We start from the raw sequence: 23431 nt of genomic DNA, 5'->3' as shown, positions 1-23431 counted from the left end.
GCTGTGCCTGCATCACCTCAGGTTTTACTCCAGCTCCTAAGGAAGCACCGGGTGTCCCTTTGGTCTCTGGCTTTAACTCCCTGGCACACCTGCACCAGCCTGGCAGTGCCCAGTGCACGTCTCTCAACGCACCCCCTCAACCATGATCAGTTACTTCCAGTTCTTATGACGTGCTCTCCCCAGTCATGCATCCCCTGGCCACAGAAGCCTGGAGTTTCTAACTCCAAGTTGTCTCAAAGGGCATCATTCCCCTAATATTCAGTTCAGTAAGTAAACATCCACCGAGCCCTTCGGTATGGCAGGCATGGAGTTAGGCTTTGGAGTTACAGGGCTCAAGAGACCCTGCTTCTGCTTTCATGCTGACATTCTAGAGAGAGAGGAAAGCAGATTGGACTTTTAGCCACAAGTGGGGAGAGAAAGGAAAGGCTTCAGTCCAGAGAGACACAAGATGCTGAGCCAGTGGGACAGGGAGACAAGCTGGGCTGTGAATGGGGTGGGATAGGGGGAGCCTGGCCTGAGACAGGGGCAGGAATCCAGCAGGGGACTCAGGAGGAACCAACAGGGGCAGAGACGTGACATCCTAGGAGTGTGGGGAGGTTCCAGGGCCCAGGGTCCTGGAAACACAGGAGACAGCAATGGGCCGAGGGGACAGCAATGGGAAGACAGTTGGGGCTCAGACACACTGTGGGGGACTTGGACCAGAGAGGCCAGATGAAGAGGTCCCCCCTAACCCTGCCATCAGGAAGCCTGGGTCAAGTGCACTCAGCGTGCATGTGGTGGGGCTGTTTGCTCACTGTGCGTGGAAACTGCCACTCCCAGCCAGCTTGCCTTCACACTTCCCTTGTCGCTGACTTCCGTGTTCCTTTTAGTTCTCTTGCTAGAGCTGTGTACCCACTGACTCTGCCCTCTTTGGGCTCTGTGGTGCTTTTATTGAGTGGAACAACTTGGCAATAATCTGTGATTGCTAGATGATTTACATTATCAAAACGTTCTGATTTCCCACCTTTCCCCGCCCTGTTCCAGAGAATCTGAGCCTGGTGATTTTCCGAAATAATCTTCGAGTCCGGCTTGCCCTTCCTCTTAATCCAATCATTAACAGGCATTTGTGGGCAAACCGCTGGTGTACAACCCGAGGAGTTTCGATCCCACCCCCCTGACCCTATTTCCCACTATTTCCGTATGCAAACCCATGTTCCAGCTAAGTAGTCTTGTTTCCAAAACACAGCATGTACATCGCCACCTCTGTGCCTTTGTCCCTTCAGTGGCAGCTGCCTGGAACCTCGTCTCCATCCCCACCCCCTTGACAAAGCCCTGTTCAGGTTCTACTTCCTTAACCAGACCCTCTCTGGTACCCTCACTTTGAATGACCTAGTGAGGGCTCCATAAATCTCCATGATGGTAGTTTTCACATAATTCTCCAATAACATGTTTAACTAGTTACTAGTTAACCTAACGTGTACACTTGAATTTTGTAAATGAAGTTTTCCCAACAAGAAGTACACTTGATCTTTTCCCATGATATTGCCGTAATTACTCTTATTTTCTTTATAATAAGTGGTCATTATGGGACTGAGGAAAGAAGGATAGAAGCCATTTAGGGACACTGAGGCAGCCATTGAGGCCCAGGCTGCCCCACCAGGACGCCTCCCTGGTCCTGGGGCATCTTGCCGGCCTGGGCTCCAATACAGGGTAGCAAGGCTGGGCAGACGTGACCACTGGGGGTGGCAAACACTGGCAGGCCTGGGCAAAACTCACCTGGTAGTGGGCCTTCCCGGTGGACACTGGGTATCAGCTTGGCGGTTGACCAGATTCAGGATCCATCTGTGAGGACCAAGAGTTACAAATTTCTGTAGATTGGGGATAAAATTCCCCAAACGATATCTGGCACACAGCAGATACATGCTAGATGCTTAATAAATATTTGCTAAATGAAAGAACCTTTTTGAAAATTAGCTTTATACAGATAGTTCTCAAGTGTGGTCTCTAGCATCAGAAGCTCCTGGAGCTCTGTTAACCAATGTGGGGTCCTGGAATCTGCGTCCTTCACAGGCTCCCTGTGATTCTGCTGTAGATCAGCATCGGGGAACCACGGATCTGGAGTCAGCCCACCTTGAGTCCCAACCACAGGTCAATCCCACGTGGAGCCTCTCATGCCAGCCTTCTGAAGGGACAGCCCTTCTCCCTGCCCAGCACCCCCTCCACCCAGAGATTTCCCATCTGGCAGTAGACAGGAGTGGGTTGGACTCAAGTGCAGTCTCGGGTCTGCTCATAACTGGCTATGCACAGCCATTAACCTTCCAAGATGGTGTCTTCATCTACAAGATGGGTTCAAAGTGCCAGGCCCTCCCCCTGCCATAGAATGATTGTGAAGATCCGTCCCCAGTACAGCCAAGGCCCAACTGATATTTGCTGAATTGAATTTCAGAATCACTTACCTGACAGCACTTTGAAAGGGCGCTGCAAATGTTGGGTGAGTTCATAACCAACCTTTAGACTGGATCCAGAAAGTTCATGAAAGGAGAAGCCTGGAAGTCCTGGTGGACTTGGGGGAAACACGGCCTGGCTGGGCAAGAGTGATGGACGCCTACAGGAAGCTTTGCCGTGTGATGTGTTGATGCTCTTGCATTAAAGAGGAATTTGCCGCTTGACGGAAAGATCGGAAATGGAGCAGGATGGCGGCTCTGTGGGAGGATGGCGGTGTCAAGGGAAGCAGGTGCACCTAGAGAGGGTCAGATGTTAGAAAGCGATGGCTCTTTGCCTGTGACAGAGGTTGCCTTATACTGGACAGTCACTTGGAGGGGCGGAGTGACTCCAAGGAGAGGCTCCAGGAGAGGAGCCCAAGGGGGCTTCCCCAAACCTCCTGTGCCCAGCTCTGAGCTAGAACTTCGTTAATCTGTGCATGCGTTTGCTGGGGCTGCCGTAACGAAGTACCACAAACTAGGGGGCCACACAACAGGCATGTATTGTCACAGGGTTCTGGAGGCTGGAGGTCTGAGAACAAGGTGTTGGCAGGGTCGGTTCCTCCTGAGGGCTGAGAGGGGGAATCTGTTCTGTGCTCCCCTAGCATCTGGTGATATGCTGGCCGTCGCTGGTGTTCCCTGGCTTGTGACAGCATAACTCCAGTCTTCACGTAGCATTCTCCCTCCCTGTGTATCTCTCTCTGTGTCCAAATTCCCCTTTTTAAAAGTTCACAGCCACGTTGAATTAGGGCCCACGCTAATGACCCCATCCTAACTCAATCATCTGCAAAGACCCTATTTCCATATAAGGTCACATTCCGAAGCACAGGGGCTTAGGACTTCCACGTGTGAGTTTTGGGGGGACTCAATTCAATGTATAACAATCTGAGTGTTGCAAGTGATGGGTCTAGCTCAGCTGTAGAAGCCCTGGTTTGGGACCGACAGAGAGAGGAGAAGTGACACGTGTTCTCGAGAGCCCTTCTTGTTTCTCACAGCCCCATGCTTCCACAGAGGAAGGGACTCCCAGACCCAGAACCCCCAGAAAAGAGCTTCAAGACTGGGTTCACCACAGAAGAAAATCAAATGACAAGCAAACTGATAAGAGGATCAGGGCTCTTCCGGGGTGCGCCTGGGCATGGAACACATTCTATCCAACCCCACCACCGTTTTCCTTCACTGTGGCCAAGATGGCCCCAGTTGAGATGGCACTGAGGTCCCAACGGGCCCCCCTGAGATGTGGAATGAATGGGAACTTGGGTCAGAAAATGTGAGCTCTGCCCTGGCTCTGCCATGGACTGAGTCTGTGGCATCAGGCAGGTGGCCTCCCCTTCCTGGCCAGGGACACTCTCAGACATGCCCCGCAGCCTTGCACACGTACACGTCCCCTCAATCGTCCGTCATCAGAGCATCTCTCTCCACTGTCATGCAGGTCACACACAGTCCGAGGGCCCATTGTGTGCCACGTCCCTCATCTTTCTACAGGTGGCCTCAGGGCCACCCCCTGGGAGTTTCCTCCATGGAAAAGTTGCCCAAAGTCCCCCCACAGAGCTCTATCTGCACCCCTTCTGGTAGTTCCTGGCCTCTATTCCCAGACCTGTGGGCAGTCCCGCAGGTGTGGATATTAGGACTAAAGGGACAGTAGAGATGATCTGTGCCCTTCAAGCCAGATGAGGAAACTGAGGCACAGACGGGTGGGTCCCAGAGCGGCCAGGACCCAGGTCTCCCAGCTCTCAGCCTCCCGCGCCCCGTTTCCTCCCCGAGACCACAGCCTGCAGGCTGATCCTGCTCCTCTGGGCCTTCCTGTTTCTCAGGCAGCCCTGAGTGGCTTTTACAGCGTATAATCCGCTTTGCTACAGTGCCCGGTTCTGGGGAACCAGCTGTCGACAGGTGTGGAAGCCACAGACGTGCAGTTTTGTCACAGATTTTGCTCAGTGTGTCAGGCTCACAAGGGCAGTTGTTCTTCATTTGTTCCTACCTGTTTGGCTCCACAGGGTGGCCGGGCCCCCCTCCTGCCCCCGCACCAGGCCTGAGGGCTCCATACCCACCACACACACACACACACACACACACACACACGGACAGGAACAGACAGACACACACACAGGGACAGACACACACACACGCAGGGACAGGAACAGACACACACTCAGGGACAGGAACAGACACACACACACACACACACACACAGGGACAGGAACAGACACACACACATGCAGGGACAGGAACAGACACACACACTCAGGGACAGGAACAGACACACACACACACGCAGGGACAGGAACAGACACACACACATACACACACACACACAAGGACAGGAACAGACACACACACACGCAGGGACAGGAACAGACAGACAGACACACACACACACGGACAGGAACAGACAGACAGACAGACAGACACACACACGGACAGGAACAGACACACACACATACACACACAGGGACAGGAACAGACACACACACACACACACACACAGGGACAGGAACAGACACACACATACACACACACAGGGACAGGAACAGACACACACACACACACAGGAACAGACACACACACACACACATGGACAGGAACAGACACACACACACATACACACACAGGGACAGAAACAGACACACACACACACAGGGACAGGAACAGAGACACACACACACAGGAACAGGCACAAACACACAAGGACAGGAACAGACACGCACACACACAGGGGCAGGAACAGACAGACACACACACAAGGACAGGAACAGACACACACACATACACACACATGGGGACAGGAACAGACACACACACACACACACACAGGGACAGGAACAGACACGCACACACACAGGGGCAGGAACAGACAGACACACACACAAGGACAGGAACAGACACACACACATACACACACACAGATAGGTACAGACAAACACACACACACAGGGACAGGAACAGACAGACACACACACACAGGGGCAGGAACAGACAGACACACAGGGATAGGTACAGACACACATACAGGGACAGGAACAGACAGACACACACACACACACGCACTCATACACACAGAAATGTGCGCGCACACCCCATGGGTATTCCATGGGGTTGTGAAAAGAATTGAAGGAGATAGTGCTTCTGAATGGATTTTAATGCTCTAAGGTTCTATAAGGTGTCAGGGGTGATTAACCTGTAAGTTCCTCAAGGGCAAGCATGCTGTCTTCTAGTCAGAAACCATCTCCCCACATACATGTAGCCTGGAATATTATTAGACGTAGAGTGGGAGCTCGTTGAATTGAAATCTAATGAACTGAAAATTGCTTTAATATAGAATCATTAAAAAAAAACCAGCATTAATATCCACAGGCCTCTGACCCCAGGGGGAGTTGAAGGTACAGCACAGTGATTTGTGAAGATGCTGGGATTCCAAGGGCAGGTTCAGTGGGTGCTGACACACCTGCCTCATGCCCACTCTCCCCCAAATGCAGAGGCCCTGGCCCTTCCCACTGCAGCCCCGGGTGCGTGATGCCAGGAGTCTAGAGGCATCTAAGAGGCTCAGTGGGAGGGAAGGAGTCAAGAATGACCTCTAGGAAACCTCCAGAAAGCACTGGCAAGTTCCATTTGCAGCCTTTGACTGGAAGTTCGCATTTAATCAGTTAATTCATGCTTTCAATAAGTATTTGTTGACCATCTAATGAGAGGACATAGACTCTGGGCAATCACCAGAGGAAATTTTTTAAAAACACAGACACCATGGCAAGAGATTACGGTTGAAGTTGACCAGAGGTGGAAAGTTTCTGAATGCCCCGGGAAGCACCGCTCTCCTGTCCGTGATGCAAGCTTATACAGTCAGATAGGACACTGCACCTGCCCTCGAGGAGCTAGGCGTCCAGGGGACAGGCAGAGCACTGGCCCCAAGAAAGGCCAATAACGACACTCAGATGGAGTGCTGTGAACCAGGGGGGTCAGTGGAGAAGCAGGTAGGGGATAGTGCAGCTTCCTGAGAGGTGGTCCTGAGAGGCTTCTGTCCTGGGAAACATGGTGGCCAGGATGCGGGATGCATTTTAGCCGCCCCAAAGCCACATCCGCAGAGAGAAGCCTTCCCCTCTTCAGGAAGAGGAGGGAGTATGTCTCCAGTCTGGGAAACAGGGATGGAGGAGAGATGGTGCCCAATATTAGTCACAGGGAGAAAGTGGCCCGATGCAGTTTGGCGTCCTGGTACAATCTATGGGATCTGAGAAGCTTGCAGAGCTCTCCAGAAATCTTTGCGACAGCCCCAAAGGGTAGCCCAGCCTGGGAAGCCTTGGGCTGGGTGACCCCTCAGGGCTCAGAACACAGCACATTTCGTCCCACTTGCCGCCAGCTCTTCAGCCCCCTCATTTCTGAACCTTCCAGACTTTCGGGACAAGTCAGGGCCTCTCATCAAGTACTTTTCTGAGGCAGCTTAGAGATCCACGGACATTTACAGCAGCTCCAGCCCTGGAAATCCACTCCCTGGGTCCCTTCCTGGGAGGGAAGTGACAGAGTTAATCTAAGGGCTGAGGGAGGTGGAGAAAGGCCTTGAAACCAGTAAAGCTAACCAGATTAATAGAAGAAGAGAGGAGGTCGGGGGGGCCTGTTAGGAAGACAAAGAGAAAATCATGCCGGAGCAATAGAGAGGGAAATCTAATATCAACTAGGGAAAAATAAATGGAGATTAGGGCAAACAAATTAGCTTTAATGGGTTCAGTGCTAATACAAGAATAACAGCCGAGCTGCGAATGCCTTTGAGGGGAGGATGGGATAAAGGACCAGAGCAGTCATGCAGGCGACGCTAAGGGTGATGCAGGGATGCAGGGAGGGGCGACCAGCCAAAGGAGTGAGGGGGGGCGGGGGGGGCGGAGGTAGAGAGGAGGGAAAACTCAGGGTGAGTGGGTGGGAGAGAGGTGCAGGGGAGGGCTCTGCTGTCTTGGACAGGAGTGGAGGGGACTGGGGAAGGGGCTGAGAAGAGCAGGGGCATCAGCAAGGGGTGGAAATAAAAACCAGCAAGGCAATGGGAGGAGACCGAGGACAGAGGAGGAGACACCCGAGCAGCAAAGACTGCGCAGAAAGGGAGTGCGGACGGGTGGAAATCGAGAGAGTGGAGGGGGATAAACCAACGTGGAAGGGGGGAGAAATACAATGTAATTCCGTTCATTCTCTGGCTAAAGAAAATCATAAAAAAGGAAAAATTCAGCCCCAACCAAATGAAAACCCAGAGGGGCTTCTGAAGTGGGCTTCGCAACGCACGCATGCTTGGTAGGTGATGTGAAGACACATCCGCCCTCAGAGAAGGGTCTGACTGTCCATCCGGAATAAGCACACGTTGCCAGGGGCAGTGCCGGGATATCCGGGAGCCCTCACCTTGAGTCTCAATTCTGCCCCAGTGCAGCCTTGGGCAAAGTTACAGACAGTCTCTACTCTCATCTCTCCATCTGTAAAATGGGGATAATGTGCTATTAGGAGAACTGAATGAGAAGACGCACTTAGAGAGCTCAGCCTGGCTCCAGAGTGAGCCCCTCCCACCATGCTGGCTGTCAGTCTTGTTCGGAAGCGTTGACTCCTGGGAGAAGGGGGGTGAATACTGAAAGTAGCCCTTCCTCCCTTCCTCCTTCCCCTCTTTCCTCTTTTTTTTAAGTCCAATCTTGGAAAAATACCAGCCAAGTTTGGTTCTTTCCCACCTAGAGACTAATCCAGGGGACCCCTCCTTATCCCCCCTCTGTCTCCTTCCCTCTGTCCCTGCCAGCCCTCTCTACCTGTTGGACATGAAAAAATAGGGCTGAACCCTCCTACCCTCTGGGCTGATCTAAGGCAAGAGCATGCAAAGAAGCCAGACTTCTTACCTATTATCCCAGGGGCTCTGGGGGACCCTCAGACCTGCCAGAACTTCAGAGTGTAGGAGGCTGGAAGCTGGTCCTCATGGTCTCACAACCTGGGGGCCTCTTGGGCTGAATTAAAGTGCATGGAGGCCCCACAAGAGGGACAGTGGCCAACAGGCCGGGAGAACAAATCTATAAGAACAAGCCCAGGAATCAGTGAATAAGCGCCTAGCAGGGAACCCAGGAGAGGAGAGAGGAACTGGGATTACTTCCTGCCCCTCAGGGCATTCCAGAACCTTGCCCTTTGCTCATCACTAAGGATTTTGGAAGAGGAAGAGCAGAAAATGATCCAGGCAGGAAGATAGGGTAGATGGGGTGGGAGAGCTTTGTCACTTGCTGAGAAAGTAAGCTCATTACATTGAAACCATTCCCAGAAAACTATAACATCCAAGAGGGCAGAGACTCACCTGTCTTGATCCCTAGGTGTTCTCGGAGCCTGGAGCCATGCCTGGCAGGGGAGCAGTGATGGTCAGGTGGTAATGGAGAATGTTTGTCTGAGTGCTATATGGGCATTGTGTTACGTAGATCACACAACACACCTAGGAGGAGAGGCGGAGAGAGGTGAAGTCCACGCCAAATTCAGAGGTGGAACAGGGCTTTGAATGTCAGCAGTCTGTCTCCTGAGCCTACTCTGCTAACCTTTACCTACACAGATTCAGTGCATGAAAATAAATGAATAGATGAACCTCAGTCACTCATCAGGGTGAGAGGACAGGTTTTCAAGCTGCTTAACGGTTTGGGCTTCTATGAGGGACTGTTGAGTGGGCCATGTGACAGGGGGTAGAAGGCTGGAGGATGGTACAGGGCCTTCCTCTTGTTGCATGTGGTTCTTGTCAATGTTGCCTCAGCAGCAGGTGATCCAGAGACCAGCAGTCCCGGAACCAGCCTCCCGTGCCCCTCAGATATACCAGCAGCAGCCAGGAGGCACCATCACCTCGGAGGTCCAAGCCCCAGCTCCCTGGGCCCCTCCTCCAATGTCAAAGTTCTGATGACTCCAGCCTCTTCCTTTTCTTCCCCAGTCCTACGAATGGTGGCTTCTTCCACAGTTACTGTCTCAGGGTTACCGCAGTGCTCCTCTGCACTCTTTCTTACAGCCTCCAACGCCTAGAAAAGCAAGTCCTTCCATTAAAGCCTCTCTGTTGAAATACCTAGAAACAGGTTTGTGTTTTCTGACTAGCCCCTGACTGATGCTGTACTTAAAGGTCTGAAGAAACAGGATTCCAAGACTGGCTTGGTCGTGTACTTGGCCTTGAACCCAGAACACAGGGCTGAGCTCCCTGGCAGTGAGATCTGGGGGAGCAAATCTTTTTACGGATAGGACCCTGACAGACATCAAGGGGTAACATCACCCTGCAGCCCTGAGTCAGAAATTTGTCAAGTGGGCCTCTGAGTCTGGGATGTCCGAGTTCCCCAGTGGGATATAGCTTTTGCTACTAAACTTAGGTCCTCCCTAGCTGGAGCTGTCTCTCGTGATTCTTTCCCTAGGGGCATGCTGAAATCTCGCCACCGGGGCTAAAAATTCCTTATCATTCTCCATAACCCTCTACAGCCAGGGTTAGAAGGAAAAAGCTTCCCAACTTAGAACCCGAAGACTCAAGTTGGTGACAGTTTTCTCATCAGTGTAAACTGGTGACAGTAGCACCTATCTCACAGAGTTCTCCTGCCTGATCAACAAGGCAGTGTGTGGGCTGTAACGCTCCCTGCAAAGGTGTGAGCCCGACAAGTGTCACACGTTTAATGTTGACCTTGAAGGTTGGATGTAAAAGCCAACAGGAAGGCCCCTGCATTCATCCCACGGCTCCTGCAGAAGGAAGGCAAACCTCTCTTTTCCTGTGCCATGATGTCTGGACTCTTTTTTTTTTTTAAACAACTCATGTCTAAGAGTATATGTCTTTGAAAGAGACAGAATTCTGCTGAGGACAAAGAATGTGTGGGCTTCACTCAGCTCGCTTTGGACTTGCTTTCTTTCCTCCCTCCCTCCCTCTCTTCCCTCCCTTTCCTCCTTCCTTCCTTCCTTCTTTCCAGTAATTAACTTAACCAGCATTTAGTGGGTACCTACTGTGCGTCAGGCATTATACCAGATACTAGGGTTTCAGAGATAAAGAAGCCAGGCAGAGGGAACAGTATGTGCAAAGGCCCCAGAGCAGGAGGTGCACCAATTGCTCCAAGGTCATGCGCAAGGCCCGTGAGGGAGTGGAGCAGGGAGTGTGGTGGAAGGTGGCCTGCGATGGAGCTGAAGGGCAGGTTTTATGTTTGCGTGGCAGCTGGTGTCATGACCCACCAAGACAACCCTAGAGGAGGTGCCTCTATCACCTGGAGGTTTCCTTTAGGAAGTTGAATATAAAAACGGAGGAAAGGGCTTCCCTGGTGGCGCAGTGGCTGAGAGTCCGCCTGCCGATGCAGGGGACACGGGTTCGTGCCCTGGCCCGGGAGGATCCCACATGCCGCGGAGCGGCTGGGTCCGTAAGCCATGGCCGCTGAGCCTGCACGTCCGGAGCCTGTGCTCCGCAGCAGGAGAGGCCCGTGTACTGCAAAAAAGAAAGAAAAAGGAGGAAAGATCTGGGCTGGAGATACCTAGATGCCCACGATGCCATCAGTACAGGGGTGGGAAGTGAAACAATGAGAGTAGGTGGGATCACCATGGGTGACGGTGTAGAGCGAGCACAGCACTGGGATCTGAGAGAAGCCTGGGGAAAAAATAGATATCACAGAACAAATGAGGGAAGAGAACTGCATTAAAGAGAAACACGAGGAGCCGGGACCAAGGACCGAGCCTTGTATGGAAGCCTCTTTAAGAGGGAGAACTTAGCGCCCTTACCACCTGCCGTCCACCTAGTTCCTAGCATCTGAGCACCTGCTAAGCATGAGGCATGGCGTGAGGTGACCCCTGAACAGAAGGGAGGAAAGGAAGGAAATGGGAACAGTCAAGTATGACTACTTATTGAGAAATTTGGTTGAAAACAATAGGAAGGAAAAGGTTCATAGTCAAGGGGAGGTTTTGTTTTGTTTTGTTTTGTAAGCAGGGGCTGGGGAGGCAGCATAAGTGGATTTAATTGTGTTTGTAGGTCCAGGGGATGGACCTGGTCAAAAGGGAGACGTAACTCATATAAAAGACGTGGGAGGATGGTGTATGGAGTAGGGTGCCAGAACAGGTGGAAGGATGAGGAATCAGTGAGAAAGGGACGAGATTCACAAGCAGAAGCTTTACCAACCGACTGTCTCTCTTCTCCGGTTACCCTTGGGAGACGCGCAAGGCGCAGAGACCAAGGTCATGCAGCAAGTTGAGGGTAAAGCCAGATGCACGATGCTGCTTCTCAGTGCGCTGGCCCCTCCGTCCTAATCCAAGGGCCTAATGTGCCCAGGTAACCTATCACCTCATAGATGCTGGAGGGACCCGGAGTGTAGACTTGGGGCTGAAGGTGGGACAAGAGGTTGGAACACTGGGTTTTCATGGTCCTGGAGCATTTTCTCTAGGAGTGTTTTGAGGCAGAGGCCCTGGTCTCTATTCCAAGGCAACGGGGGCTGCTGTGAGGTTACAGCGGGAGATCACAGGCCCGCAGGTGAGCATGCTGGGGAGACAACATCCCTGAACTGAGATTGTCAGAGACTGGGTAGTGCTGGCACTGCTATTCCTTGGGGAGCGAGGGTAGGCGTGGTGGCGAGATTTACAGGACATTCCAAAGCAGCTGCTGAATCCCCCACTATAGTTCTGCCAAGGCTCAGACGCTCACCTTGACACTCTTTGGGGCTGAAACAAAAATCCCCAGGTAGTTAAGTGGAAATTTTCACAGCACAACACATTGAACCATTGTCACTTTCGGACTGGGCAGTGATGTGAGGAATCAGACAGAAGGTGAAAGGGGAAAGTATCCAACGATGGGACTCGAGGGTCCCGCGGTGGGGAATCCACTCACCAACCATCACAATAGCCCCTCACATTTGTAAAGCATTTTTCTGCCACGTGTATTTACTGCAGGGGTTACGGGTTCAATCCCTGGTCGGAGAACTAAGATCCCGCATGCCGTACACATGGCCAAGAAAAATAAAAATTAAATTAGAAAATTTTCTAAAATTTTTAGAAAAATAAAAATAAAATTAGAATTAAAAAAAGGATTATGGGGCACAGGGAAATTATCCTACATCTCAAGGGTCTGGGTATCCATACATATAACAAGAGTTTGGGGCAATGACCTCTCTCTTGTTCTACTCTGCCTACTCCTCAGAACCCTGTAAGGAGTGAAGAATGACCAAAGAAAGGCCTAAGACCTCCCCAGATGGTCACTTTTCCAAAGTATACATTTCTGGACAGCACGCTTCAGCCAGAGCTTTGCAGACTCCCTCGCTGTAGGCTCAGCGTTCTCTGTCCCCAGGCAAGTTGGCATCCCCTCGTGTGCGGACTTCACACTCAGAACCCACTTGGGTCCGGCCAGGCCGGCTCGTCTTTCTCCTCCACCCTCCAGACCATACAAAGGGCCTGAACAAAGGGCCTTTGTTCAGAAAGTGTCAAACCTCTTCCTGGGTCACACCTTTCCCCGCTTCCCACTCGTTCCTGGCTTCCGGCCTCAGAGCCCACCCTGTCCACACGGAAAGGTGGTCAGCATTGTGGGCGGCCGGGCCCTCCCTGGGTCAGGAAGGAAGGATGCACCCACCTCTGGGCGTTTGACGGTGACTCGCCCAAAGGTGTCTACTCCCCCGCACCGGACACAGGAGGGACAAAAGCCCTTCCGTGATGGGGACTGAGCTCCAAACCTCAAACCAGAGGTCCCGTCTCCCTCTGCAGCCAGCAGGCTCTTTCCAAATCCCCCACCCTGATTCTCCGACAGCCACAGTAAATGTCTTTCCATTTCTTGAGAGCACCAAAGTCTTGTGTGTGGATTTTCCTCCTGTGGAAGCTTCTTCCCCTGGTTACCTCCTGGCCATTCCACCCTTCAGCTTCCCTCTGACCGCTTACGGGCTCCCCTAGCATCTGACGTATCTTTTTCAAGAAACTTCTCCCTTAACATGGTGATTTCCAGTTTATCTGACTGCATCCTTCCAAAGATTGTAAGTTCCTCGAGGGCCACGTTTCTCGTCTTGTTCAAGGTGATATCCTCAGTGCTTTGATTCATGGTAGATACTTGGTATATCTGTGTTGAGATCAAAAGAGATGAAAACTGTAATATACAAACAATAAGAATTATTATTCTAAGAAGATGGGGCTAAGGTGGAGGTATACATGTAGTTAGTTATTCTCTGAAATTTTCTTTACCAGCCGTTGGCCTAGGTCAGCAGCAGACACTGCAAATAGTGTTATTTAGCTCCCATTCAGTGGATGAAAACACTACGGTTGAAAAAAACCCCAAATCTCTCAAATGATAAAATTAAAACAGGAAGTAAATAGAGTGTAACCCTTAAAAAATTGTATTAAAAATATATGGAGAGAAAGACATATATCATATGATATCGCTTATATGTGGAATCTTAAAAAAATGATACAAATAAACTTATTTACAAAACAGAAATAGACTCACAGACTTAGAGAACAAACTTATAGTTACCGGGATGGAAGGGTGGGGGGGAGGGATAGATCGGGAGTTTGGGATGGACATGTTCACATTGCTATATTTAAAATAGATAACTAACAAGGACCTACTGTTAAAAAAAAAAAAAAAGACTACATGATAAAAAATATATATATGTGGAGGGATAAACAAATTAAGAAGAAGCAGCAGCAGCCTTGGCGAAAAAAAGAAATTACTCCTCAAAAGGGGATTTAAAGAATTTTTTAGAAGAATTTAAGCAACTTTACAGAATAAAAGAAACTAGTGGAAAAAAAAAAATTAGAACAGGCAGAGTCAACACAGGAGTCTGACCCAACGCCCTTTGCACAGTAACACAAAGAACTTTGAAGCCAATAAAATAAAATAAAACACCAGAGACTTCACAGTTTAGGAGCCAGAGCTATGAATACATCTTTCCCTGGTTGATCTAGTAAATAACCTTTCAGGAGGGTTCCTGAGAGTTTGGGTTTCTAAGGGTCCTGATCAGCCCTTCAGGAAGATTTAGGACGATGGCCCGCACGCTTCAATGGAGAAACAGGGTAGATTTGTTTTTAGGCATAATTCCCAGTTCATGCCACCAAGAAATGGCGTTTGGTTTTTTTAAACCAGAAGGGTGAAGAACTCCACCTGTAGGAACCCTCGTTTCTAGATGTAGAGAACCTAGCACAACATCTAAGCTCCGTGGATCACGTGGGAGCCTAAATTCTGGAAAATGGGGACAAAGCTGGGAGGCCTTGTCTGTTTGGGTGGCTGTCTAGCGCCCCCTTGTGTTCAGTGTCTGGACCCAAAAGAGCCGAAAAGCAGCACGGATGGAGTGAGGGTCAAATGGCTGAGCTATTTTCCACCGACAGCCTGTGGCCAGTGAGAAGCCAGAGGAGCGGGCTCAGGAGTGGATGCAGGCCCCTCCGCTGACCATCTGGGATGTGTTCCCAGCCCTGGTGGAAGCACACTTGCTAGGACAAGCTGCCTAGAACGGGACAGGTGGAAGCAGTGCCCAAGGCCACCCAATTGTCTCCACCAGGGAGATGGATCATTGTGTCCCTCCTGCTGGGTGTTTGGCCAGCGGGCTTTTCCTCTGGACTTAGTGCCCAGGCCAGAGGCGCTTATAGACTCTTTTTAAAAAAAGCAACAAAAAAACAGATATTCACTGCTCTGCTGAAAACAGATTGGGCCCCTGAGGAGACATTGCAGGGGCAGTTTTGAACGTGCTACGCCAGTGGGCCGTAATGGGCACGGTGTGCCTAGCAGAGGTACATCCCACCCTCGGCCATAAATAGCCCTTAACGGGCTGACGCAGAAAGCCTGGCATTGGCTCTTCCTCCTGCCCTGCCCGCTCCCCCTGACTCCCACCCCCGGGGCTCTGCCATCCCAGATCACCAAATCATGCCCCTGGTGTGAAAAGACACCCTCGGCTCCCGGGCAGTGGCACCTCCAGTGTGGAACTGCACGGCTGGTACCAAGCTTCCGGGGTCAGGTCTGGCCATAGAGTGGGGCTCACCCAGCAGCTCTGATGGGAGCCTTAATCCCTGGTTAGATCCTGGCTCTCCCTCATATAAGCTGAGTCACATCAATTGTCACTGAAAATCTCTAAGCCCCAGTCTCCTCATTGGCAAAAGGAAGATCTCAGGCCTGAAGTTAGCCCAACCTGTATCTAGGGATTTTAGAGAGTTAAGTATGTTGATAAATTGAACAGACACCTTCTTGCCTCTAAGCCTTTGCACATGCTCTTCCCACTGCCTGGAACAGTTTTCCTCCTCATGTCCTTCTCTAGTCTGACGTCTCTTTATCTTCAGTCTCCACTTAGACTTCTTCAGAAACCCATCTATGGTCCCCTGAGCCTGGGCTTGGTCCCCTCCAGGGGTTCCCATAACCCCCTGCATGTCCCCGGTCCCAGCAGTGACCATGTGGTATGGTCATTGGCCGGTCTAGATCCTCACTTGAACCCTATGAGCCCAGAGCAGGGATCACATCTGCATTATTCACCTCGACATCTGCAGGGCCTGGTGCAGCGTTTGGCACGTAGTACGCACTCAATAAATATGTGTTGAATAAGTGGATGGGCTCAGAATGAAACACAGGCTGGGGCCAGAGGGTAGAGGCCAAGTCAGGAAGGCGGCTAACGAGACAGGCGCACATCACAGCGTGTCCACGTTCTGCACCACTGCCCACAGTCCGACATGTCAGTCCTGGAAGCCCTGGAACGTGGGCCAGTGAGGTCTCTGCCTTTGCCCTTTCAGTGCCCCTAGCAGAGCTCGGGCCATTCAGGCTGGGAACCCACGGACAGGGCCCACTCTGTCCAAGCTCAATCAGAGAAGCTCTCCTTTTATTGTTTTGTGTCTGTGTTTCTCAACATGACTGTGCTTAAAAACCCGGCCCTATGGTTCAAAAGAAGAACGAGAATGAGAAACTTAAATACCACTGATTTCATCCTACGCCCTCATTTTATAGATGAGGAACAGAGACGCAGAGAGGACAGGGGGATTCTCCCCAAGGTCACACAGCTCAGTATCAGAGTAGGAAGACCCTGAATCCTCAACTCTTCAGATACTTTCTAGAGGGAGGGAGGGAGGTGTTGGGGTTATTTGCAGTGAGGTGCTGAGGGTCTGAGAGGAGACCCCCCAAAAGGTTCCCAAAGTGGGATGTCCCCACTCTGTGGCATCATACATGCCCCTCACCCCGCCAACCCGAGCTAGCCCTCCTCAGAGGTGGGAAGCAGGACGGGGTGCAGCGGGAACTGCACCAGAGGGGGTGCCCAACGGTGGGAGTTCAAGTTCAGGGGCTCTCAACATCCAATGTCCACACGCAGGCTGATTCTCTGCCCGGTGGCCCTGACAACCGTCCCCCGGACTATTGTGTTTCAGGCCACGGAGGGCTGAACCAGCTGGGAGGGGCCTTTGTGAATGGCAGACCCCTGCCCGAAGTGGTGCGCCAGCGCATCGTGGACCTGGCCCACCAGGGCGTGAGGCCCTGCGACATCTCCCGCCAGCTCCGGGTCAGCCATGGCTGTGTCAGCAAGATCCTTGGCAGGTAAGCACGAAATTCACCCCTCACCGCCCTCCCTTTCAGGGACTCGTGGGGCGTCCTGCTTGGGCCCCTCAACAGGACCTGAACAGGATGTGGTGGTGCTTCTGGGCTTCCCCCATCTGCTGCCTTCTGTGGTTTCCCGCCCTTCCTTCCTCATTTGTCCATTTCTCCTTCCTTTCATTTCTCCCTCCCCCGTGGTCTCCTTTGCCCCATGTCCCATTTTCTATAGACTTCTTTGTTCCTAAAACAGAATCTTCTCCAAAGGCCCTCCCGCTGCTGAGACCACGGGAAGGGAGCCACTGGGGAGGGGATACACGATCAGAGGTCTAACCCCAGCTTGAGGGACGTCTGAGTTTGTGTGTTTCTCAAACCCTAACTCCCAGAGTACCTGCCACAGAAGCACCGGGGTTGCTTGAGGAAATGCAGGTCCCTAAACCCCAGGCCAGGCCTACAGCAGCCTCTCTGGGAGCCAGGCCCGGACGCTGTGATTTTTACGAGATGACCAGGTGACACTTACGGACACTAACTCTAGAGCAGCAGTTCACAGCCCTGGCCGCACGGTAGAGTCACCTGGGGAATCTTAATCTGAAAAAGAAATTGATGTCTAGGCCCCGGCCCACCCCACTTAAGGCAGAACTTCAGGGAATGAGTCCAAGTTTCAGCATAGTGTTAAGCCCTCCTCAAGTGATTCTAATTTCCTGCAACCAGAGTTAAGAACTGCTAACCTTGGGCTTCCCTGGTGGCTCAGCGGTTGAGAGTCCGCCTGCTGATGCAGGGGACACAGGTTCGTACCCCGGTCCGGGAGGATGCCACATGCCGCGGAGCGGCTGGGCCCGTGAGCCATGGCCGCTGAGCCTGCGTGTCCGGAGCCTGTGCTCCGCAACGGGAGAGGCCACAACAGTGAGAGGCCCGCGTACCGCAAAAAAAATAAAAGAACTGCCAACCCAAAGGTTCAGGAGGGACCCGAAGCAGCGGAGCTTTGCACCGACGCAGCCGCGTAGTCCAGTCTGGAGGCCACTTCGGGTGGGAAGTACCCACACATGGGGGAGTCGGGGCTTCGCGTCAGCTCGGTGTACCCGTCTCCCTTACCCAACCTGTAAGTGGATTCAGGAGGAGTTCTGGTTCAAAAAGACCAAAGCCTGATCTGTAATTGAACGTGGAAAGCCCTGCTTTCCTGGCCGAAGTTGTCAGGAAAAAGCGTGGTCCCAGGCTGGGGTCAGGAGATGCGTTCCCAAGATGGGCTGCAGTATCCCACGAAGGGGATGAGCGCCGGATGGTGGTGACACATAAAGGGAGTTTTTTGTTTTGTTTTGTTTTTAAAGAAGATGTTGGGAGTAGGAGTTTATTAATTAATTAATTTATTTTTTGGCTATGTTGGGTCTTCATTTCTGTGCAAGGGCTTTCTCTAGTTGGGGCGAGCGGGGCCCACTCTTCATTGTGGTGTGCGGGCCTCTCACCATCGCAGCCTCTCTTGTTGTGGAGCACAGGCTCCAGAAGCACAGGCTCAGTAGTTGTGGCTCACGGGCCTAGCTGCTCCGCGGCATGTGGGATCCTCCCAGACCAGGGCTCGAACCCGTGTCCCCTGCGTTAGCAGGCAGATTCTCAACCACTGTGCCACCAGGGAAGCCCATAAAGGGAGTGTTAAAGAGACAGATTTTATTTCATGGCAGAAGAGACCAGAGTTTCCCCAAGGAGGGGAGGCAGGCTATCCTGCTGAGGGATGCTGGGAAGGGGAGTGGAGACCCTGGGAGAATAGGCTCAGCTTAAGGGAGCTGGACGTGGCCAGGGCTCCAGGCCAGACTGGGGTTCCAGAGTCCATGAGGAGCAGCTTCAACTTGAACTGTGTAACCTGGTGGGAAACCAGTGGCTGGGGGTATGGGGTGGGGTGGAGGGGTGGAGGGGTTTTATGGAGAACAAAGGTGAAACCAGCAAGACAGGGCAGAGGGCCCAATGACCCCGCTGGCTTCCTGGGGAGGGAGGGGTACAACCAGGATGGCCAAGGAGAACAGTAAGTCCTGCTTCAGCCGAGAACATCTGGATGGAGCAAACGGCCGCTGTGAACCTGTATGTACCCGCAGAGCACATTCGTCAAAGTGCCCTTTCTAAGAAGGGAGGTGTTTTGTGCCCCATAAGGCGGCTCTCGCAGGTGCTCAGACGCAGGAGACTGGCCAGGGGGACGACGGGAAAGACAGAAGCCAGGTATCCCTGGGCGAGGTCTACTGAAGAGAGTTCTGGTTTGGCAGGGCAGAAACCTACCCATGCAAGGGAAACAGGCAGTGCCGGGAACAGCGTGTTGGAGGCCGGCCCTGGGGGCACGATTCAACCCCCCGGCCCCTCCCCAGAAGCCTCGGAGGGGAACGAGACTCTCTGGCTAAGTTCCTGCCCAAAGACCCCACCTGCTTACTGGGTACTTCTTTGGGGTTCTCTATTGGAGTAGGTACTACGAGACTGGCAGCATCCGACCTGGAGTGATAGGGGGCTCGAAGCCCAAGGTGGCCACCCCCAAGGTGGTGGAGAAGATCGGGGACTACAAACGGCAGAACCCGACCATGTTTGCCTGGGAGATCCGAGACCGGCTCCTGGCCGAGGGCGTCTGTGACAACGACACTGTGCCCAGTGTCAGCTCCATCAACAGGTGAGAGGGACACCGCAGCCAGGGGCCGGGAACCCGGGCTTTGGGGGAATCATGACGGAGACCTGGCTTGAGTGGAACGGAGCCTGGGAAGGGGCCGCATGCTGAAGAGTCAGGCCGGAAGTGCCCCGGGCCCAGGCCAGGCACCAGCCCCTCCAGCCTCCTCACTGCCATGGGCATCCCCACTCTCACCCCTCTCCTCACCGCACGGCCCTCTCACCCCGTCCCCAACCCAGACTGTACCCACTGCAGTCTCCTTCCCCACACACCACATGCGCTTTCATTCAATAAAAGAAACTTCCTCTTGCATTGATCCTTTCTTGAGCGAGGCACAAGACCCCCTAACTGGGCCCTCATGCAAACACCCACTCATGTGTTTAGTCATTTAATCATTCACTCACCACCTCAATCAATCATTCACTTGCTCACTCACTCATTCATTCACACATAAGTCACTCATGTGTAGGCCCTGGGGACGCACAATCCTTGCCCATGTGGTGCTTACAGTCCAGTGGGAAAACACACTAATCGAGTCCTAATCAAGTGCCCATGCAAACAACTGTAAGAAAAGCAGCTCTAAGTTTGGCTAAGGAGAGACATGTGAGGGTGTTGAGCTGGCAGAGGGTGACTTTGTTTAGGGAGGTTCTGAAAAGATGCCTGGAGTAAGAAATAACTAATAAGAGTTAACTAGGTGAAAAGCTGCAGGGGGATGGTGAAAGAAGCTCTGAGACAGCACGTGCAAAGGCCCTGTGGCGAATAGGATCTCATACAAGAAGCTGAAAGAAAGCCAGTAGGTGGAGGGAAGGGGAGCATGAAGTCGGCTGAGGTGCAGATGTGAAGAAAAGGCTGCAGTTCAGAGGCTGGTGACCATGCTGCGTATTCTTGCCTCTGACCCAGAAGCAATGGGAAGAATCTTGGCAGATGTTAAGCCCGAGGCTGACTTGCATTTCAGAAAGTCCACTCTGGCTGCAATAGAAAGAAAAGATTAGAAAGGGTCAAGAGCAGAGAGGGGTGGGCCAGTGAGTGACCCTGGAGGGAGAGTTTGGTGCTGGCAGTGAGGGACGCAGAGAGGGATGGATGCTGGAGAGATTTACAAGGTCAAACCCACAGAACCTGATGACAGGCTCGATGGAGGAGGGAGGGAGGCAGATGCTGAGCCCCACGTGCATTTATGCCTTGAGCGACCAGGGGGACTAATCGTGAAATGGGAACAGTGCGAAGGACCAGGCATGAGGAGTAAGGTCTTGGGTTTGAGTGTGGACAGGCTGAGTTTCAGGTGCCTTTTTTTTTTTTTTTTTTTGCGGCACGCAGGCCTCTCACTGTTGTGGCCTCTCCCGTTGCGGAGCACAGGCTCCGGACGCGCAGGCTCAGCGGCCACGGCCCACGGGCCCAGCCGCTCCGTGGCACGTGGGATCTTCCCGGACCGGGGCGCAGACCCGCGTCCCCTGCATTGGCAGGTGGACTCTCAACCATTGTGCCACCAGGGAAGCCCTGAGGTGCCTTTAGATACCCAAGTGGGATCTCAGAAAGGCAACTGGATCTGGGGCATCCAGGAGCCCTGTTTCCTTCTCTCTAAGGGCCTTTCTTGTCTTCCTTACAGAATCATCCGGACCAAGGTGCAGCAACCGTTCAACCTTCCCATGGACGGCTGCGTGGCCACCAAGTCCCTGAGCCCAGGACACACGCTGAGTGAGTACCGAGGGTCCCGCAGGCGCACCCAACCCCTCGCGCACACACACACCCATCTGCATACACACCCAGAGTCACACACAAACACGTCCACACAGACACACCAGGGGTGTAGACTGAGCCCTTCCGTGGGGACACAGCCTTGCTCTGAAATATTCAGGGGTGGAATCACCTCAGGCAAGAACCCTGGCACCAGCGGTGCCCCTGACCCCTCCACGGTGGCAGCAGGGGCTCTGAGGGGTGTCAGTTTCACGTCCTGACCCTCCGTCTCGCCCCACTGCAGTCCCCAGCTCGGCCGTGACGCCCCCAGAGTCTCCCCAGTCCGATTCTCTGGGTTCAACCTACTCTATCACCGGGCTCCTGGGGGTCGCGCAGCCTGGCAGCGACAGCAAGAGGAAACTGGACGACAGTGAGTGTTGTGGGAACCAGAGGGCAGGCTGGGGGCGCAGGAGGGCAGTTTGCTGAGGCTCTGATGGGACACAAGCCCCCTGCGGCCCAGGGCTTTCGGGCCTGTCTCTAAGCCACCCTGAGGCCCGGGAGCCTGGTCCTTTCCCTCCCCTGAAGCAAGTCTGCTCCCCAGCTCGGGCCCGGGGGGTGGGTGGACGGGCCCCTGAAAGCTTTCTCCCTGCCTGGGGACACCCGTCAGGTGACCAGGACAGCTGCCGGCTGAGCCTTGACTCCCAGAGCAGCGGCAGCGGGCCCCGCAAGCACCTTCGCACGGACGCCTTCAGCCAGCACCACCTTGAGCCGCTCGAGTGCCCCTTTGATCGGCAGCCGTACCCAGAGGCCTACGTCTCCCCGAGCCACACCAAAGGCGAGCAGGTGAGGGGCCAGCCGGGCGTGGGAGGTTAGCCGACGGGGGTGGGGGGGGAAGGCAGGGCTCTGAAAGCTCCCTAATCAGCCTGCGGCTCTGGAAGCAGCTAGGAGCTGCTTGATGGGCTCAGGGGCCTGCTTCCTGCAGCTCCAAGGCCGTCCCGGGCTTTGTTTCACCAGACGCTAGCTTCTTCCTCTTCATCCTCCCGGCTCTGTGGCCTTCCCTCACCCACAGCCTCCAAGCTTAGGGTAATGCAGCCAACCACGCCATGCCCCTGCCGCGGTGACTTCCCTAGACGGCGGGGTCAGGTCCCACGCAATGAAGCCGCGGCTCCGGCCTCTACAGCGTGACCTCTACCAGCAGCTCCAGCCCCGCCTCGGGCCACTCACGCCTGCCCACCCCGTGAGCCTGTTCACACCCCTCTGCCCCAGCACACGGTGTGCCCTCCTCGCAGAATGCCTTTCCTCCCACTTCTCTGCCTGGAAAAATACCACTCGGCCATTATGACTCAGCTCAAGCACCACCTGGTCCACGAATCCTTCCTCGCTCCTCAGACACGCTTCATCTCGCCCGCACCCCTGCTTCTGCACGTCCGGGTGGCGGCTCCCCAGGACTCATGGGGTAGTGTAATTGCCTAGCGGACAGAGACGTAAAGACACAGCCGATCTCTTAAGGACAGGGCAGCATCTCAAAACATCTTTTTTTGTCTCCAGCACCTAACATTGCGCCCCTCTTATAACAGATGCTCAATAAAGGCAGATTGAGCGAATGCCTTGAGAAATCCAGCGCAATAAACTACAAGCTACAAGGGAAGTTTTATTTCCGGTGCTCAGGGCAGGTGAAATGGCTTATCGTGGGTTGGCTTCTGCGAAAAGCTGGCAGAGATGTCCGAGGTCTCCCACAGAGCCCAACAAGGACTCCACACCTCTGTCCGAACTTCCAGGCCCGCCGGCCTCTCGGTTCATGGTCTTTTATCAACGCTGCAGTTGCAGTGTCTCCCTACCTCACCCCACCTGGTCAACCAGCTGAGGATTCCCTGGGCCGGTGTCTGCTCACCCCTCTCGGCACACGCTGTCATCGGATCTAGGAGCGAGGCGTGCCCGTACATCTTTAAGATCTGAGTAGGCCAATGGTGACGATGCCAATCATCAGCTGAGCCATCGCCAGTGCCTGTCTGGGCTGCTGGGCCGGTGCCAGCAACGCAGCTGGGCAGGCATTCTGCGTCAGCGATGTTATCAGCCCGGGCTGTAGCAACCAGGAGGGCTGCAGGGAAGGCTGGCCGTCAGCAGACCCGGGGAGAGGGCCCGGGCGCTCAGCCTCAAGGCAGCACGTGGCTCCCGGGGCAGGGCGGGGCGGGGGTGGGGGAGCCGAATGGGGCCACAGCGGTGGGCCTG

General features: G+C 53.4%; 1 protein-coding gene across 1 annotated transcript in view; it reads left to right on the top strand.

The window, feature by feature from the left end:
* The window catches only part of PAX8 (paired box 8), a 56976-nt gene that overhangs the window by 14004 nt on the left and 19541 nt on the right, over window positions 1-23431 (top strand). The window contains exons 3-7 of the mRNA XM_079941342.1: window positions 16740-16905; window positions 19340-19537; window positions 21135-21223; window positions 21507-21632; window positions 21870-22045. Coding sequence (XP_079797468.1) covers window positions 16740-16905; window positions 19340-19537; window positions 21135-21223; window positions 21507-21632; window positions 21870-22045 — 755 coding nt within the window. The remainder of the gene's footprint in view (window positions 1-16739; window positions 16906-19339; window positions 19538-21134; window positions 21224-21506; window positions 21633-21869; window positions 22046-23431) is intronic.

The sequence above is a fragment of the Stenella coeruleoalba genome (genome assembly GCF_951394435.1).
Source record: "Stenella coeruleoalba genome assembly, chromosome: 13".
NCBI lineage: Eukaryota > Metazoa > Chordata > Mammalia > Artiodactyla > Delphinidae > Stenella > Stenella coeruleoalba.
The sequence above is the reverse complement of the archived record's forward strand: the minus strand, read 5'-3'. Positions and strand labels throughout refer to the sequence as shown.